The sequence below is a fragment of the Drosophila albomicans genome, chromosome 2R (genome assembly GCF_009650485.2).
Source record: "Drosophila albomicans strain 15112-1751.03 chromosome 2R, ASM965048v2, whole genome shotgun sequence".
Taxonomy (NCBI): domain Eukaryota; kingdom Metazoa; phylum Arthropoda; class Insecta; order Diptera; family Drosophilidae; genus Drosophila; species Drosophila albomicans.
Window position 1 is genome coordinate 19,207,601 of NC_047631.2, and position 18,646 is coordinate 19,226,246.

The 18,646-nt window shown below is 43.0% G+C and overlaps 4 protein-coding genes across 4 annotated transcripts; 2 read left to right on the forward strand and 2 right to left on the reverse strand.

Moving 5' to 3' along the window:
- Positions 1-23: 23 nt before the first annotated feature.
- On the reverse strand, positions 24-1,634 carry LOC117576813 (50S ribosomal protein L1). Its single transcript, XM_052007882.1, has 3 exons — positions 1,086-1,634; positions 717-1,026; positions 24-659 (listed from the first exon to the last, which is right to left on the reverse strand). The coding sequence occupies exons 1-3, from the start codon at positions 1,274-1,276 to the stop codon at positions 99-101; spliced, it is 1,062 nt and encodes a 353-aa protein (XP_051863842.1). The 5' UTR covers positions 1,277-1,634; the 3' UTR covers positions 24-98.
- Positions 1,635-1,762: 128 nt separating this feature from the next.
- LOC117576802 (uncharacterized) lies at positions 1,763-10,223 on the forward strand. Its single transcript, XM_034261862.2, is given in 17 exon segments — positions 1,763-2,068; positions 3,106-3,874; positions 4,405-4,653; positions 4,717-4,886; positions 4,957-5,264; positions 5,266-5,362; positions 5,427-5,477; positions 5,544-5,600; positions 5,677-5,825; positions 5,827-6,034; positions 6,104-6,251; positions 6,308-6,540; positions 6,601-6,916; positions 6,982-7,243; positions 7,865-7,985; positions 8,042-8,092; positions 8,095-10,223. Coding segments are annotated over 16 exon segments (4,917 nt in total). The 5' UTR covers positions 1,763-2,068; positions 3,106-3,245; the 3' UTR covers positions 9,963-10,223.
- Positions 10,224-10,358: 135 nt separating this feature from the next.
- LOC117576812 (uncharacterized) lies at positions 10,359-11,773 on the reverse strand. Its single transcript, XM_034261881.2, is given in 3 exon segments — positions 10,359-11,540; positions 11,542-11,660; positions 11,662-11,773. Coding segments are annotated over 3 exon segments (1,167 nt in total). The 5' UTR covers positions 11,761-11,773; the 3' UTR covers positions 10,359-10,591.
- Positions 11,774-13,267: 1,494 nt separating this feature from the next.
- On the forward strand, positions 13,268-14,271 carry LOC117576825 (uncharacterized). Its single transcript, XM_052007883.1, has 2 exons — positions 13,268-13,343; positions 13,398-14,271. The coding sequence occupies exons 1-2, from the start codon at positions 13,290-13,292 to the stop codon at positions 14,088-14,090; spliced, it is 747 nt and encodes a 248-aa protein (XP_051863843.1). The 5' UTR covers positions 13,268-13,289; the 3' UTR covers positions 14,091-14,271.
- Positions 14,272-18,646: the final 4,375 nt, after the last annotated feature.

Genomic DNA, 18,646 nt, shown 5'->3' on the forward strand with positions numbered 1-18,646 from the left:
ATAAACTGATCAATACAACAAGATAATGTTTAAAGCATGTATTGGATATATGGATTCATCGCAATTGATTTTGTGAGTACAACAAAAACAACATAAAACTAATTTGCCACGGCAGTTGCCTGTTTGGTTTCTGTCTCTTCCACTGCTTCCGCGTCTCTCTTCACTTTGGCAGCGTTCTTATCGTAGAATTCCGACACATAGACAAACGGATCAATCTTTAATTGTTCACTGCTGGGTGCACTCTTCAGCAGGACACGTGTTATAAAATGTCCATCGCGTTTGGGACGCGCTGTGTTCACATCTCGCAACAGATAGCTAATGTTCTCCTCCAGATGCTTGGCATCCATGTCCAGCGTACCAACGCTCGCCGTTATCAGACCAAAGTTCTGTTGATACTCATCTTTGCTAGCACTGTAGCTAATGCCATTCGAGAACTTGACAATCATTTCGGCCAGATTAGCGCCCAGTGTTTCGCTTTTGGGATTGGGAAACTTGCGCTTCATTAAGCCACGCAAAGCGACGAGTTCAGCGAGTATGTTGGGATGTGCAATGATGTACTGATAGTCGGTCAATAATAGTTCGCCACTTGTAATGTCCTTGATCAGCTCAATGCCACCAACAAGCGATGCACCCGCGTCACGTGCCGCTTGAACTTCCTCCTGCACACAAAATAATTTTATTATAGGGATCACAAAATATTTGTGGTCTGTACTTACGTTGCCCTTTGTGAATACTATGATCTTACGATCCTCGCCGTGATCAAACTTGTGTGGAATCATCGCCATGCGCTGAAAGTTGTCTACAAAACGTGTCGCCTTCTCGCCCTGCATGTTCAACTCAATCTCTACATTGAGCGGCGCATTGGGCACGTTGTACATGCTGGGATGATGTGTCTCTCGATGGCACTGAATCGCCTCGGCCACTGTGTAAACGGGCCAACGGTAATAGCGACCCACGTAGACATCATCCTTGGATACCTGCTTCCAGGAGTCATCCACATGTTTATCCGCTCGCTTTACATTGATTCTAAAGAATTATTCTAGTTACTGATGTGCTTGATTCTCTACTGTATGTTGCTTACTTACTTTTTGTCACGCTGGTTGTGCGGGATGAATCCCACCTTCTTCACTTCCACTTTAACCTTCTTCTTGCGTGCCTTCTCACGGGTTCCTTTTCTGGCCGCATCCGTGACTGCGGTGAGGTGCAGGCAACGCAACGCTTCGCCAGTTGGCTGGCGCACCGCAAGGGCGCGCATAGACGTTAAAAGCGACATCATTTTCTGTGAGAATTTATTGATAAACTCGCGGTTTATTTATTATTATATCATGCCTTCAATTGGAGGTGGGAGAAACATCGATAACGCCGGCGATATCACTTTAAACTTTTTAAGTCATCGATTTCTTGTGTCTTGTCCATAGCGATCGTTTTTTGGGTTCCCATTTATACCATGCATATACTTTTTTCCAAAAATTATAAAATAAATATAGCATTAATGGTCTCATTAGGAACCAGCCGCAAGCAAATTCACGAGACAATCGAAGTGTGCAATCGAAATATATCGCATATCAGTCAAGCTTCAAACCATTTAGGGCTGCCATATCATTTGAAAATTTGGGAAATTTAGGAAAGACAATACAGTTAAAAGACAGTTACAAATTTTAAATGCGGCATTTTCGAAAAACAAAAAAAAAAACCGTTTTAAATGTCAAAAATAAACGTTATTTGTTTTTTTTTTTACAAACAAGCAAAGTTTTATATGAAATTAAATGTCAATAAGAGCAAAGAGAAATGTGGGAGAGGTCACAGAGAGTAATGCTCTCTATACCATGTGATGCATATATAAATATACAATTTTCCGATCATCACACTTTGCAGTGGGAACAAATACGCTCGCCGTGTCCGTTTGCGCTCAGAATAGCTTCGACCAACGAACGGCACATTACGGTTTCGATAATCGCGGCGAGAAGAAAATTGCGAAAAATCGCATAGAATATAGAGCAGCAGCAAAAAGATTCTGCGGTGGGGCGGTGGATTTTTGTGATTGTGTGTGCATAACAAAAAAGTGCAAGTAATAATTTTGTTGTTTTCTCATATTATGCAAATTTTGTCGCGTAAATACTAATGGAAGAAATCTATCGATTTAATTCGAACAAAAAGTGAATTTTTGTGCGACTAAAAATGTGTGAATGAAAAACAAAAAAGAAAAAAAAAAACAAAAAAGTGTGTATTCGTTTTCGATAGAAGATGCTGAAAGTGGCGAAACGAACGCCTAGTGAAAGTAATGGGCTCCAAAATATACACATGATGATGCCCCACTCACACGCACACACACATCGAAAGCACACACTTGCACACACACACACACACACGCACACGTACGCACAACTGTGCTGTGCAACTTGGAGGGGCTCAAAAAATTGGAAATATTAATTGCGTGTAACCTAAAAATGAAATAATGGAAGTGTGCATACTTCAAATAAGGCAAATGATGAGGTGACAGGCTGAAGAGGGACCCAAAGGGGGGGGGCAAACCAGCACAAACAAAAGAGTGTCAGCAATTTATAAATAGTTTACGCCATTGTTTTTCTATTTAATGTGAATTTATTTCTCATGTGGTTGGATGGTTCTTTCCCCTTGTTTCGATATTGCTGACTGGATTCCTTCAATTATAGCAGCATTATTATTATTATTGTTATTATTGTAGCAATTTGCGGGCACAAAGTGCATTCGAGTGTGGTTTTCCTGGCCGTTATTTATTACAATATTTTGACCACACACGCGTCAATATTTTTCCGAATATTTTTCAAAACTTTTGCACATGTGGCGAAACGTGCTAAAATTGCGTTTTTCCACAAATTTATTGTTTATATCGTGTATTTTAAGCGTTACACTTTAAGGCATTCAAATTACCATACATAATTCTTCAACATACGTACATACAAGAATATTAAAGTGTGTGCGGGTGTGTCTGACAGTATGTGTGTGTGTGTGCATGTGTGTGTGGCGGACGTTCCACATTTGTCTTCCTCTTTTATAAACAAATTTTTGATTTCGATAATTCGTGGGATATTCTTGTCTTCTTGTCTTGCGTACCGTTGTTTCTAGTGCCGTATCTCGCTGAGTAAACAAACAAAATCCAATTGAGCATTTCAATACGCACTCACACACACGTATGTATATATGTAGATATATGCATATAGTATCTATCTGGTCAGTCGGTCGTTTGTAAATACTGTGAACCGACCATGGACAAGGTGCCACCGCCAAAACCGCGTCGCACGCGTCAAAAGCTCAACACATCCCTCCACTATGAATCCTTGCCAACGGCGCCGCCTGCGATGTGCGGCCGTGCCGATGAGAACATCTTTCAGTTTCCAGCCGTCGCGTCCCGTGCTCGCAATCTGTCCGCATCGCCCAAACAGTGTGCCGAGAAGGATTTGCCCGTTTGCCAGCATGGCAAGCACAGTTGCTACTTCTGTCAGCCGTATCGCGCGGATCGTGGCACAATTGAGCCGCTCAAGAATCGTCTGAACTCGGCCATTGAGGCTATGGATCAGTTGACGCGCACATATGCCTTGCTAGAGGGATTGCTGGAGCAAAAGCTGGCCACGATTACCGACAATGAGGAGGAGTCAGCGGCGGAGGAAGCGCCCGAGAGTGCTGCACCAGTCTCTCCGACTCTAGCGCCAGCGTCATCACAAACTCCAAGTACAAGTACAGCGCCTACTCCAGTAGCCACTTCAACTCCAACTCCGACTCCAGCTGCTGCAGCCAAAGCGGATGCGGAATTTGAATTGGAGCACTCGCTCACCTGGCTGGAGTCGCTCTTTGGCACTGAAGTGGTGCCGCCCATCAAACAGGGCAAGTTCAAGCGGTAAGTACTTCTTTATAAGCATAGCTTCAAACCTTGACACGAAGTTTTCGAACTCGAACTCTGAGCTAAGGTTTGAGCCTTGGTTTATTTCGCTAAAGAAGATTTAAACAATTTTGCCTTCACAAAAAAATTGTCCTACTCTTTTCAACCTATTTTAGTTTAAAAATAAAATATAATAAAAAACTTCCAAATGAAGTCATAGCAAACTACACCTAATACAAATACTATTTGTTTATGATTCATTTAAAATTTGATTAAAAAGTATACATAAATGAATTTCAAATGAATCATAAAGTTGTTGTAAAGTCATAACTAGCTCTATATACAACCAGAACTATTTATAGAAAATCTTTATAAATACATTTTTAATTACTGATAAAATTTCAAATTAAAGACATAATTACCTCTACAAAATAAGACCTAAATAATGTAGCACCACAAATGTAGAAATCGTACATAAAACTTTTAATTATACTAAAATTGGAAGACAACAAACCTAATTCAATAATCTCTTTCGCTTCCTACCTTAGCATACGCGAGCGCAGCAAGTCCATGATGGAGGACGAGATCAATATGTATTTGAAGGGCGATCGCCAACTAAAGATGAGCTCTTCGCGTCCATATCTGCTGCGTCGCCAGAGCACCTACAGTGACAACAAATCGAAGGTGTCCAAGTGGACCAAAGTAAAGGCGGCATTCAAATGGGAGCGCGCCAATGTGCCACCCGCTGGGGGCCAAGAAGCAGGCACTCTGATGCCCCTGAATATGGAGGTGGAGAGGTAACTAGTCTCGGATATCCCGTTCACTTGGAAGCAACTCTTTTATATCGCAATCCTTGACAGATACTTAAAAGTGCCCATTAATACGGCGGGCGGCAGCAGCTCTGCGGACAGCATCATAAGCTCCTCATCGGGACACTTTATGAGCGAGGCGGGCGGCACACCAGGCACCATCAGCTCGGCGAGCTCCATGGATGAGCTGCATCAGGAGTCAGGCAATCGACAAGCGATGCGTAAATGCCAAAAGTTCCCTTACCTAAACATGTCGAAGCGTTAAACTAGCTGCTCCTATTCACTTTGCAGGTCGCCACTCATCGAAGAGCGTCACACACACGCCCAATATCGAGGTAGAGTTGCGTAAATCCGCCACAGATGAGCGTCTGGATGCAGTAAAGGCGCCAACGATGCCCAGCAAGTCTGCCTCCAACAAATCATTGCGCCGGTCGAAGGCTTTCTCCGACTTTGAAGTGTTGCCCGAGGATCATGAGGCGGACATAAAGTCGACGTCAAGTCGCAGAAATAAACTGCCGCCAAGTCCGTTGAATCTCAATCATGTGTGCAGTGATCTACCCCAATTGCATTCGCCGCTCAAAAGTCCTGGCAAGGATGGCAATCAGTTGTCCTATGCGGATGCGACACGTCAGCTCACCAGGCAACAGCTCGGTGCCGAGCAGTCCGTCGCGTCACTCGGATTTCTTTGGAGAATTCGGTGGGTGAAACAAATCTCTGTTGTCCTTGACTCGCAATTAACATTGGGGGATTATATTTTACAGAGAGTGAGGATCTGTCGAGCGGCGATTTCTCGGAGCCGACAACGCCAAATCGTAAGAGTTTGCTTAAGATCGAAGATGAGGTATTTCAGCATTATCAACTTCTACTACTCAAACTAGATCTGGAGTTCAAGAACAAGCAAAGCGAATTCGAGCAATCCGGTGCCAGTAATCGCAGTAAGCTAGCTCTTTATACCCGACATCCTTTAGAGAAACTGCTAATACTTCATGCACTTTCTCTTCTCCGCTTTAGGTGTCAAGCTATGCAGTGGTGGTCCAGGCAGCGGTAGCGGCAAGCGGAGCAGTGAGGAGCATTCACCAACGCAGCTGCTACACAGCGAATTGATGTCCACCGAAAAACTGGAGCAGAATCTGACGCCCCAGTTCAAGAAGAAGCTTGCACAAATGGCGCGCCAAACAACAGAGCTCCAATTGCTATGCCAACTCTGAGCCAGCGTCGAGTCCTACGGCCAAGAGTCAAAGTGGTGGGGAGCTAAAGCCCAAGATCGATTGGAATCTTTGGAGTTCAGGTGCTCTTAAGCTGGAGGGTCAGGGTTTGTGTGCGCTGCCCGATCAAAAGGATTTGCCTGAGAAGTTCCAGAAGAAGTTGGGTGAGCGTGCTGCAATCTTTTCTCTGTTAACTAACCGAATTTATGCACATGCCTTTGACGCTTTCGCAGATCAATGGAACCGCTTGAAATGTCCGCCAGTTGGCGGCACAAATTCCGACAATGATTCACTGAAACGTAGTTCGAAGCATAATCAGTCGACGCGACGCGGCTCCGATGATGATCGTTGGTACAAACACAAGCCGCACGACAAAGAGAAGTGTGTCTCCTTTCCAGTTGGTCAGAGTATCTTTTAATTATGATTTCCTCTTGCAGATTGGCGCGTCTAAAAGCCATTGTGGCGCCGGATCATACGTCTAAGAATATTGAGGTAAAGACCTCCGATGGCGAGGTGATGAAATTCGAGGGCATTTCGCGCAAGTTCACACGAAAACTCTACGAATGGGAAAAGGCACGCGGCATTGGCCCAGAGGCATCCACATTTGCGTTGCTTCATCCTGGCTATTGTCCTATTGACGTGCGACGCATCAACAAGGAATGTCATAAGGGTAAGCTTGGGGTTTATTCACATACATAAGTGTCGAGTTCATCGATTAAAAATTTTCCAGCCACTGCTGAGCACTCTCCCACGTTGAGTCGCTCGTTGTCCTTGGATAGCGTCGCTCCCAGTGTGAATCAGGCACAGGTCATTTCACAGCAGGCCTCATCCTTATCCCTCAACGATGTCAATGAGTTCAAGGAGTTGCAGGACTGCGCCGATGTCACCGATCATGAGTTTAAGAAGTACGACGAACCCGAAGCGGTGATGGTCGAGGTGGAGGAGCACATCCATGACACTGCCTCGCCGCTGGTCACCGCGCACACGTTGGTCGAACAACAGACGCCCATCTACAAGTACGAGGAGGTGCAATGCAATGACTATGTGTAGGTTCAACCACATGGCCCCTTAACTCCCAATAGTCAACTAATGTCGCACTAATTTATTGCAGCAACTCGCGTCGCGTGCAAAGCTTCGAGTCGCACACGAATCTGGCACCGCTTTTGGGGGCTTTGAAACGTGCCGATGAGTTGTTTGCCCAACTGCGCGATGCCTCGCCAGACATTGTCGAGCATGTCGCAATGCGGGATTGCCAGACGTCATTGCTGAGCATACGCAGCATTTATCCATATTACTCGAACAACCTGATGAAGCCGAGCGTGCTCAATGCCGTCTCCGATGTCCAGAGCGAGCTGGGACGTCTAGCTGAGCTGGTAAGCAGCAGTTCCTTGAGTTTGCATTGGTTTTGGAATCCGCTGCTCATAAAGTGCTATACGTCTGTCGGTCTGATCATTAATAATTAGTGTCTTAAACATTGATGATTACCAAATTTGGGAAATACTTTTTAAACTTAGCAACGCCATATTTCATTATATCACATCGAAAAAACTTGAAGTGTGATGTTTTTATACCCGCTACCCATAGGGTAGAAGGGTAACTTTGTGCCGGCAGGAAATATGTGTAACAGGTAGAAGGAGGCATCTCCGACCCTATAAAGTTTAGCGTCAATAGCCGAGACGATATAGCCATGTCCGTCCTTACTTAATACTAATCATCATCTTAATATAACCTGAATATTTTGTGATTGGATAAGGAACAAAGATGGATTATTAAGACCTTGAAAAAAACTGAATTTAAAATGGGAGCTCAAAATTTGGTAAACATTTTAGGTAACAACAAGTAATTTAAAAAGGAATATTTAATTTATTAAATAGTTTTGAAAAAAAGATACGTTTAGTTTTTATAGTATCGAGAGAAAACTGTATTCTTAAAAATGGTTAACATTAGTACACATCTCTCTCACTTTTAACATTTGCTTATGCCAACCTTTGCAGTGCTTGAAGTCGCCACTGGACGAGGCATGTTGCCAGGAAACGATGCTGGAGCGCAACAACGAGTACACGGAGGAACTTCAGGGACTGCATGAATCTCTGCTCTGCTTAAAGTTGGCCATTCGTAAGTCTAAACTAATTAGCTGACAATTAAATATACAAACTACTTCTTCTTTGTAGAAGGCGGCTCGAATCGTTATCCACGCGACATTGTGCCGGACATTAATATCACGCGGAGGATGGCCAGCAGCTGGAGACGAGCTCATCGTACGCCACCTGCGATGCCTCCAGTCGCGACTACCTAACTCTGGAGGAGCACAGCGCTGCCTCGCCCTCACCCTCGCCCATGGAGCACGAGCATGAGACGGAGACCAGCACCACAACCGGCACGCTGTGCCGCGCTAGCAATGTGCTGGTAAATGCCAATGTGAATGCGGCCAAGAAGAAGCTGCGACTGCGCAAGATGGGATCACGACAGAACAGCAAGACGGAGAGCGACAGCAGCGATGCGGATACACACAGTGTGCTGGAGACACCAAGACGTCTACGCCGTAAGAACTTCCGCCTCAAACAGCGCTCGCTGGACGATGATTTCCGCCTGAGCTCGTATACGCCCGTTGCCTCCTCAGCCCCAATCGAAACAGACGACATCGTTTGCGGTTCGCTGAAAGTGAAGCCGGGCGAGCGCATTGAGGAGACGCACAGCATTGCCAGCAGCTTGCCACAGCCGGTGGCACAGCTGAGCGGCTTTGTGCCACCGCCTCTGCCCGAGCCACACACGCGCAGTTACAACACCAATGCCAATGTGTTTGTGAAAACGAAGCGAAAGCTCTTCACCACCGTTCCGGAGCCAACTGCTGCCGAGGGCATAGTTTTCATCGAGAAGGAGCTGGAGAGTCCCACGCACAGTCACGAGGACGCACAATCAACGGGACACACTAAGCTGGTGGCCACTCCGCGTCCACTCAGTCTGTTCAAGTCCATTAGCCTGGAGCGTTTGACGCCCCTGCGTCCCAAGGAGGAGTTGCGCAAATGCCAAAGTGCCGAGCAGTTGCGACGCGTCTCCTTGCAGGTGCGTCCGCCTCTGGCCAGCGATAGCATAAAGCGTCTGGCGCGTTCCAAGCGTCAGCTGGCAACTGCATCGGCTGCCACCTCGACCACGCCATTCCCCCAGGTGCCGCCACGTCGTGCGCATCTGTACAAGAAGAACTCACTGCACAAATCCCAGAGCGCCACCGTGAGCAACAACATTGAGCACAAGATTGCCAAGACCAGCTCCGGCTCGACAATGAGCAAAGCTTGCCCCGTCTCCACATCGTCTTCGTCGTTGGTGTTGCCCAACAAGCTGGACAACACATTGCCACGCATACAACGCAAACTGGAGGGCAAAACACTGCTCACGCCCACCAAGCCTAAGCAGTTTGAGTTCCCACCGCCCATGCTGGAAGCGGAACGTCCAGCGACGCCGCTCACAGAGCGTGCGCTGCGTCTGCAACAGGCCAAGGCACAGTTTCTGCAGAGTGCGCCAGTTACACCCCGACAGGAGCCGACGACACCATCTTCAGTCATGGCCATCAACGAGGCGGCTGCATCGCTCCACAAGAGCGTCAGCGTGGGCAGCATGCGTGGCGACACCGCACGGTCCACGGAGCAGCTGCAGCAGCAGGAGGTGACCACAGATCAGGAAAGCGTTAGCAACTCCAGCGCTTACGATAGCTTGCCTCGCTCTGTGAGTCGCTCGGGACGCATCTCTAGCAAGTTGGGCTTTGCCACGCTCGCCTCCAAGTTGCGACGCGGCGGTAAAAAGTCCAAGGATCCGCCACCGTCTTCACCAGCTGGGCCCATGGGCAGCGCTCTCTCGGCGCTGTGTCGTCAAACGCTGTTCGCCGATGTGATTGCGCTGCCGCAGGTCAGCAGCGGAGAAAGACCGCCACCCAGTCCCAACTCGGCCAGCTCCACGCGGAATGTGCACAAGTCGCAGAGTTCTCCGCAGGCTGCAGTGACTGGGGGATCGACGATCAATCTGCACGACAGCTACGAGGGGCTGAATAAGTCGCTCAGCGAGCAATATGTGCGTCAGCTGAAGGAGAGCAATGTCTAGTCAAAGCGCAAGCGAAATACCTCTAAATCTAAGTCTTCTCTAAGCATAGCTGGGTCTAACATGGCAGTGGTCAAAGAAGGTTTTAGTAAAGCGAAAAGTTGTTCAATTTGGTTTAGGAACTTAAAGCGTACTACATCTAGGACTAGTCTAAGGACTAGTTTAGTCACTACTTCAGATACTTCACAGAATAAAAGTTGCTAAATTCAAGAAATAAACTATAATTTAAATACTATACAGCAAAAAAAGAAAGTTGTTAAGCTCAAGATATAAATCTTGAATCAAGATAACCAAAACTTAAAAATGGACGATAACACCGCGATATAATTAGCCGTAATAAGGAACTATATAAAATATATATTCAACAAAACTTATCACAGGATTTAAGTTCAAATTGAATTTCATAAAATTGAAAACCATTTAATATATTTGCATATGTATATACACACTATACATTTATTTTTCCTCTCTGTATAGCTAAATCTGTTGCCATATCATCTAGCCATAGCCTCTGCCATGTAAAGTCCAGCTTACGAATCACATTTAAATTATTTAATTATTTTTGTTATTGTATTTATTTTGTTTATAATTTTTGCGCAAATGTAATTTGTATACTGAATGCCTTCTTTGACTTATCTATGATCAACATAGTCATCTTCTACCGGATCAGCATCGACATAATCATCGTCATCATCGTCGACATCGTTCTCATGGGGAATCTCCTCGGGTTCGCCGCCAATGTTCCAATAGCGATCATCCTCGGGCTTAAGGAATTCATATTCTCGCGTATCGTTTCGCACATAAGTGATGCAGGTGGTCAAGTTCTGTGCCGTCTCCAGCATCTGAGGAATGCTGTTCACAAACGTGGAGCCACATTGCAGCGAGTGCTGTGCTGCATCAGGCAATTGATTGCTGATCTTGTCGTAGCCAGCGATGCCCACTGCGATGATGTCGTGAACGCGACGCAATGCACTCAATACATTCAGCGTGGCGGATAGAATTTTGCCTACGATTGTTTGCTTGGCCGCAATCTTCTTGTAGATCTTCACCAGACTCGACACATTGCTCTTAATCTCCTTGACGGAGGCCACAGTTTCTGTCTCAATCCTGCGCACAATGCCCATGGTGTAAGTGTAGCAATCGACGCCGCCATTTACAGCGTGGAGTGCCTCCGTGAGCTGTGGCACATGCGAGTAGCTGCAGTAGGCAGCCTGGGTGCCACGTCCCCAATACTTCCACATGACCTCCAGACCACCGATGGCTGCCAGCACAATTTTCGGTTTGTTGAGGGCCAGCAAATTGATTTCCAAATCAATGGCACGTTGCACCAATTGATCAATGCCCAATTGTGCCTCGTCAATCACATCCTGGAGTATGTCCTGCAGATCTTGCCACTCCTGTAGCTGCTCTTCTGTCATATCGGCTCTGGGTTCGCCAATCAGTTGCTTCAAGGTCGGCAGCGTGGTGTCGTAATCAATGCTTGGCTTATAGTTCACATAACCCGCAAACTGAGAACGGAATTCCTCAAAGGCCTTCTCGTAGTTTTCGTCGTATGGCACTTGAAGCTGCTGCTCCTTCGGCTTGTGCGCTGCCATCGCTACTCTGCAGTTGCATATTGTAGATGTAGTCATGTTGTGTCTGAAGCTCACGGTAGAGTGGACGCAGCGCATCCACTTCAGCTGCGTTTAAGTCCAAGTCCTTTTTGTTGTTGTTCGAGCAGATTGCTCAGCTCTTGATGTGCCCAGGACACGTTGCTCGAAAGCAGCAGCAGCACCACCAGCAGGAACGATTCTTTCAACATTTTGCTACTCACAATGAACTAATCCAACTGGCTAGCAAAATTCGCAGTCCAATTTCAGCGATTGGACTCGTTCCGCACTCAGGTATTATCTCTGGCATGGGCAATAAGCACTATCGGCGACCACACTTGGATTTTCATGAATAACTTGATAAGACATGGCTAATGGAACTAATTCCCACAACAACAGCAACTTTAATCTTTGAATGCTCGAAAATAGAAGTAATAATATTATGTACAACAACAGTCAATGCATAATCCCATGCGTAATAAATATTAGCTACAATCTATTGCCAAATGCAATTCATTCTTATAAATTAGTAGTATTTTTTTTCGACTTTTACTCTTTATTATTGCGAAAAATATTAAGGGTTATATTTTTTACTATGACTACTTTAATTACTCATTTCATTGTGTATTATGAGCCACACTTATATTTATTATATTCGCAATATTAGCTTATTAGTATATTAGTATTAGAATACCAATATTAGTCATCTATTACAGTGAATGCTGATAAATTTAAAGTATTTCTTCTACTTAAATTCTCACTAATATTATTACGAATAATATAATATAAGTGTGACAATTTATACTACTATAATCATATTCCTTAAATTACGTATTTCATTATTATTAGTGCAAAACTATGCGTTAGGTAAACATATATTTTTGACAATTCCTTTTAATTATTGGTGCAACAGATTTTTTAAAGAATCTACCCAAATATAGCCGTTGCTATTTTTAACAGAACTTAGCACTATACTTTATATTCACTAAAATTTTCTAGACTTAGGTCTTATACAATTTCTAAGGATGCATTTGATAATCGATAGAATATATTTACCATTTAAAAGAGGTTGTAGATTTATTTGAAAAGTAAACACTTCCAAGGCTTTCTTAACTAGTCGTATCGTAAACTATTGACGTGTATGTTACTATAAACAGTGATAAATTTGTAATTGAAAACAATTATTAATAGATAGTCAACACAGTTTCTTTTCACAATTGGGTCTAAGTACTTATTAATTAAGTTTAGTGGTCAGATTACGACTGACAGAATGGAGGGAAAAACTTTTCAGTACCAGTCACTGACGCATTGCTTGTTCCGCTGCGTTGTTGCCCTTAAAAAGATAGAGTAAGGATAGAGTTAGTTGGCTATCAGATTCATTTGGTTGCACTAGCAATATTAATTGGCAAAAGATGTTTATACTTAGAGTATCACAATTCATAAATTCATTTGTCATTGGTATTGGATAATAATAGTTACATGGCAGTTATAGTAATATATAGTGTGCTATAGTAATAGAAATACAGAATTTTATTGATTACATTATAATTTCTAACATAAAGTGTAAAATGTTAAGAACTCGACACTGTTTATACCATCTCACTGACTCATCTTTTCATCAGTCAAATTGAGAAGCTGTGTTGGGCTGTTATCTATTGTTTATAGTCTGATATGCCAGAGATATTACGAGTATATATGTCGATTCACCAACCATGCAGACTGCAAAAGAAACTGGAACATTATGACGACCACAATTGGAATATGGAGCGTACTCGCAATATTGGTTGCATTGACAGTGAGTATTCAAGAAGTTGTTGGATACAGTGAGTCAATGAAGTTTCTTCGATAGGATGGCCAAATCATCTCATCCACAAGCACCACTGAAAGCCAGACGGAAACAGAAACTACCGAGTATGGACCCATTAGTATGGTCGTTGATCAGCTCGCCGGAATGTCTGTTGATTTCAGTGATCAATCTTCAGCGCAGTTGCAGGCAAATATAGATCGTGCCTTGGTTGCTCTCACGGGTAACATTGAGGCGATGTCCATCTCTGCTATGCATCAAATGGATCAAACCATCGACCAGACAAGTCAGTTTCTAATGGATCATGTAGACTGCAATCCTGCCTGGAATCTACAGAAATTCACTTCGAATGTAACACGTCAGCTTAGCGATTGTAGTCTCAATATGGGCAGACTTGCCGAATCCTTGCGTGTAGATGGCCAGCAAGTGATGGCAGATGTGCAGAGCTTCATCCAGCAAATGTCCCAGTTGCCGTTGATGTGCAGCCAACAACAACAATCAGCGAGCCTGGCAGTGGGACCTTTTAGTGTGGGTTTCGACAACAGCAACAATTGCTTCATGGATGGCATCACTAGCATCAACCAAGGCCTGGCCAAGGCGATGCACAATGCCTCGTTGTTCCTGGTGCACACACGCAGATTGTCGCAGGAGCAAACAGCGCAGTCGCAACAGTGCAGCGATGCCGTTGTTGCCCAGACTCTGGAGTATCTCAACGCTCTGCGCGCCAATTGCAGCTAAGTCGATTGTCAAATTCTACTCGTAGCATACGCAAATGATAAAAAAAAGAAAATAATAAAAATGAAAGGACAATTTATGCACCCAAAAAGGATACGCCTGAGCAGGATGCACTCCACTTGTCTCATTGCTTATGCATGCGCATCCGAGTCGGTCTGCGAAACAAAAGCTGAATTGACATTTATTTGACAAGTTTTTGATTGATTTTACAGCTGCTCGTTTTGCATACACATACATGTAGAGTGTATGCTAAGTTGGTCTAAACAACGCAAGTTCACTTTTCAAATTGGCCAAGTGCCTTTGCCCTCTAGGCAATTGTGCAATTGGCCAATGGGCTTTGGGCCAACGACACGTGGCAAACACACGAACACACGCCAGCAGACGACAGCTGGTGGCGAATGGACAGAGATAGCATTAGCTCTTTGGACTGCCTATGTTCCTGTGCATTTCCGCAGTAAGCCAAATTATTTTGACCTGACTCGCTCACACTGCTCACAATTTCCCTTTTTGCTTCTAAACAGTCGAGTCTTGGCCATGAATTACCTTCAAATTGTTTTCAGTGTACGCTAAACCAAATTTCCTACGACTTTTCGTGTTTATTTCTTTCCTTTTTTTTGGTTTTTGGCTCAATGGCGCAATTTTACCCAACGTCAGCGTCAGCGTCTGAATTTTATCTTATTTTTACTGCTTGTAACAGTTGTTGCTGATGATCGCGTTATTGCTGTTGCTGTTGCTGCTGCAGTTGCACAAATGCTGTGATACCTAAATATAGGTAAGTCTGTGTAGAAGAGAAGCCTACTCCAACATCTGTTGAGCATTTTCTAGACATCTCCGATGGCAACTGGTGACGGAATGCGCGCGACGTTTCTCTAGCTTTCATTTTCAGAAAGCGACTAGTTATATACGGTAAATATAGGGGATAGTGTAAATAGAAATATCCGTTAGGTGGGGGACAACTCCGATCCAATTAAGTATTCTTTATTAGCATGAACAATATTTAAGCAATATCAAAACTATTGGAATGTTAGTCTGTCTATCAAATGTGTTGTCTATAAGTTTCAAAGTGCTGTTTAAATTCAGAAGTGTCAGAAATTTCATATAATTGTACTAGAGTTATATGTATATTAAACAAATATGGAAGTCACAGCTGAAGTACCCTCTGCTCGGTATCAATAAAAGCCAAACAGCGTTTTATTATCATTTCAAATTATACGTATATTAAACAAGTAAGTTACGGGTGAAGTTCCCTTTACTTGGTATCAATAAAAGCATAACAGTGCGGTATTATCATTTAAATACATGAAGTTATTATCGAAACTTACTGAAACATAACGTAATTGATATTCGGTATATTCATATGTTATTAGATTCTCTGAGATCTACATAGATTTCCTGTGGGCACAAAGTTATGTTATATTTTTATGTGAGTACCAATGAATAGTGCGTAATAAATAAACAGTAAAATTCAATGAATTTTCACAATCTAGTAATAAATTTGACTACATAGCATATATATATTTTATTATATTTTATTTCAAAATATTCATATGTAAATTTCCCTCCGAATATGCAAATTCTTAAAACAAACAAAGTCAAACAATCTCAATCGTCAATATTTACAACTAAATTCACTTTCGAAATGAGCAGCAAATATCTTTTGCTAATTTCCATAGCTTCTGTTGCCACTTCAATCAGAGAGCGACACTGTAATCAACTGATGGCTTCAACGGAATCGCAGGAGCATTTAGTTTGCAAACTGTTTACATTGTTATTAATATGATTTTAATAACTTTTACCTTGGAAACCGTTTGTGGTGCATGCTAAATTTGGATGCTGGATCTTAACAGCTCTTTGATCTATTTGATTACGTGACCAAGCAGCGATGCGATAAAAGCCTGCGCTTGACTTAATTGCATTCAATTTGGGACTTTAATTTTGATTGATGCAGAAGCTTATGATATGATATGTGCACGAGAGTTGCCCCAGGACATCGCCTACTACGATTACTATACTCTACTACTTGTTGTCTACTAACTGAAGTGGTTATGCTACTTGAGGTTTTTTTTCGGGGACGGAACCGAACCGAACCAACTGGCGTGTCTTCGATCTTCGAGTCTTCTGAATACAATAAGAAATTATCATTATTATTATTTGCTCTGTGTTTGGGCAGGGAACGAGCCGCGTGGCGTGCGAGCAGGATCGAGACAGTCAGTGAAAGCCTGCCCAAAATGGTAATAGTCGCCTATGTTGGCCAAAGCGAGATAGAGTGCAAAGTGCAACATATGCTGTTTAAGGATCGCTCAGAACAAACGGACGGCGCATGCCGTCATCTGGTGCTACTTTGACTTCAAAATTGGGTAGCATTTGCCGTTGTTGTTGCCTACTACACTTCTCTCCTTCGGTTCCTCATTTTTTTTTGTGTAGCTGTTTCTTTTACGGTTCGGCATTTTGTTGCTCTCGAACTACTTCACAATTTCAAGGAAGCAGTCTGCTCCCGCTACCCCTTCAACAGTTACTCTTGACTTCCGATAAGCACGAGTGGGGAAGAGCAACAGAGACAGAGACAGGGCAACATAGGGACACAGCAAACGGCAACAGCAGGATAAACCGCTTAAAGGATATCGGCCAGCAGTGCGCCAAGAAAGGGTTGCTGCTGCTGATGATGGACTGCGAGTGGAGAAGGCGAAGGTGTGATGCCGACAAGGATACAAGGATACACAGATACGGATACAAATACAGATGCAGCTCAATTCACCTCACTCTCCGCCTTAGTCTCAGTTTACAAAATCCAAATTGAGACTCGGACTCGCGCGCATGCCCCGCTTTGGTGATGAACACGTGTGCTCAGCCAGCGTCAGCTGGTCGCCACAAAATAGGGATAGATTATTAAAGGCGACCCAAGAGACTAGAGTACCATAGAAGTAGAATAATTGCCAACATTGTAAAAATAATAAAAGTATTAATAATGACTAATAAATAAAATATATATTTGTGCAGTAATATTCTATTTCAAATTATATACTCTTCAGAATATCTTCATATATCTAGCGTTTTTATTTGTATAAATTTTCAAATAGAAACCGATTGTCCGTCTCGTAATGAGTAATTTAGATGAGATTCTAATTGTGATTTAAATTCATTCTTGTATAATAAATATATTTACTATTGTAAGCTATATCATTAATAAATTAGTATTCATTTTAAAAATTGCCAGTCAGCTTCGGAAATTAATTTGAATTTAATTTAAAATCTTGTGTAAATCATAATAATTAACTAATATTCACATTTTTTTTAAATTAATTTAAATTTAGTGAAAGATGTTCGAACATTCGAGATTCTCTAAAGACAATTATCTATTCACAGATTTATTACCTATCAAAGTTCACGCATTTATTTTAAATGTATGCAATAAACACCAAAGAAATGTAATAAATTGTTTCGATTAATAAATTACCCTTCCCAAAGGCGTAAAGAATTTAGAATTAGTTACGAAAATTGCTGTAAACAAAAAGCAGTTCAACAATAACAACAAAAAAAGTTAATTTACATTAGAATGCTGAAATATAGAAATAAATAATGAACTTGAGTCTAAGAGACAAATGTTAAATTTTACAGAGCGCGCAATTCAATTAGAAAATCGCCGCAGAATACAAAAAAAATTGAGCAATAAAATTGGATTTGGTTCACGCAAATTCAATGCCGCTGGTCAGCATCAAAAGGAGCACAAGGACACGCCGCACAACACACAAGGGAGCATCAAAATAGAGTAATAGCTAAGAATCAGGACCTGTGCTGGGCAATAAAATGCTTGACTTCAGAGAGGTCAAGGAGTAGTTTTCCCCTTATTTCGTTACCAAATTCGTGTCATAATGTGTTGTAAGTAGTTGCTATTGTTTTCTGGGCACGCACAAAGGACGCCTCAGGACTCACCGTGTGTGCGCTATTGTTCGCCTCAAGGACCTGACTTCTCATCAGTGGGAACACCCGCGCGGTTCTCAGCACACTTTTTTTTTTTTTTTTTTTTTGGTATTTTGGCTGCTGTTGCAGTTGCGACCACAAGTTGACTCGCTGACCACCAACATAAAATGTTGACAGCCGGAACACGCCTCTAAAATATTGTGCGAAGCGATTCGATCCAATGCGATGCGAACCGAGTCCTGTGCGGTCCTCGATCCTCGATCCTCATTCTTCGATCCTCGCAATGCGCAAATCAATTGATTGCCTGATTTTGACAGTTATGAGCTGCGCTTTGTATGTAATCACTTGTCGGTGAGGCCATATCTTGATTTTCCCTGAAATCGGTCCGTATTCCGTAGTTGCCAAGGAATTTATTGTTATTGACATTTTACTCGGGTGGAATCACACGGATTATATCTACTAATTGCACGTAGATCAGCATCTTCTTTGGCGGCATCCTTGATGAACCTTTTTTTATTGGCAATCAGTCAAAGTTGAGCTAAAGAGGCTTTAGAGCGGGAATTTGAAAGGAATGCGGAAATTCTTAACATACTTTATTACATTACAATTGCCACTTTACAAAGAATATTCTAGTATCTAGC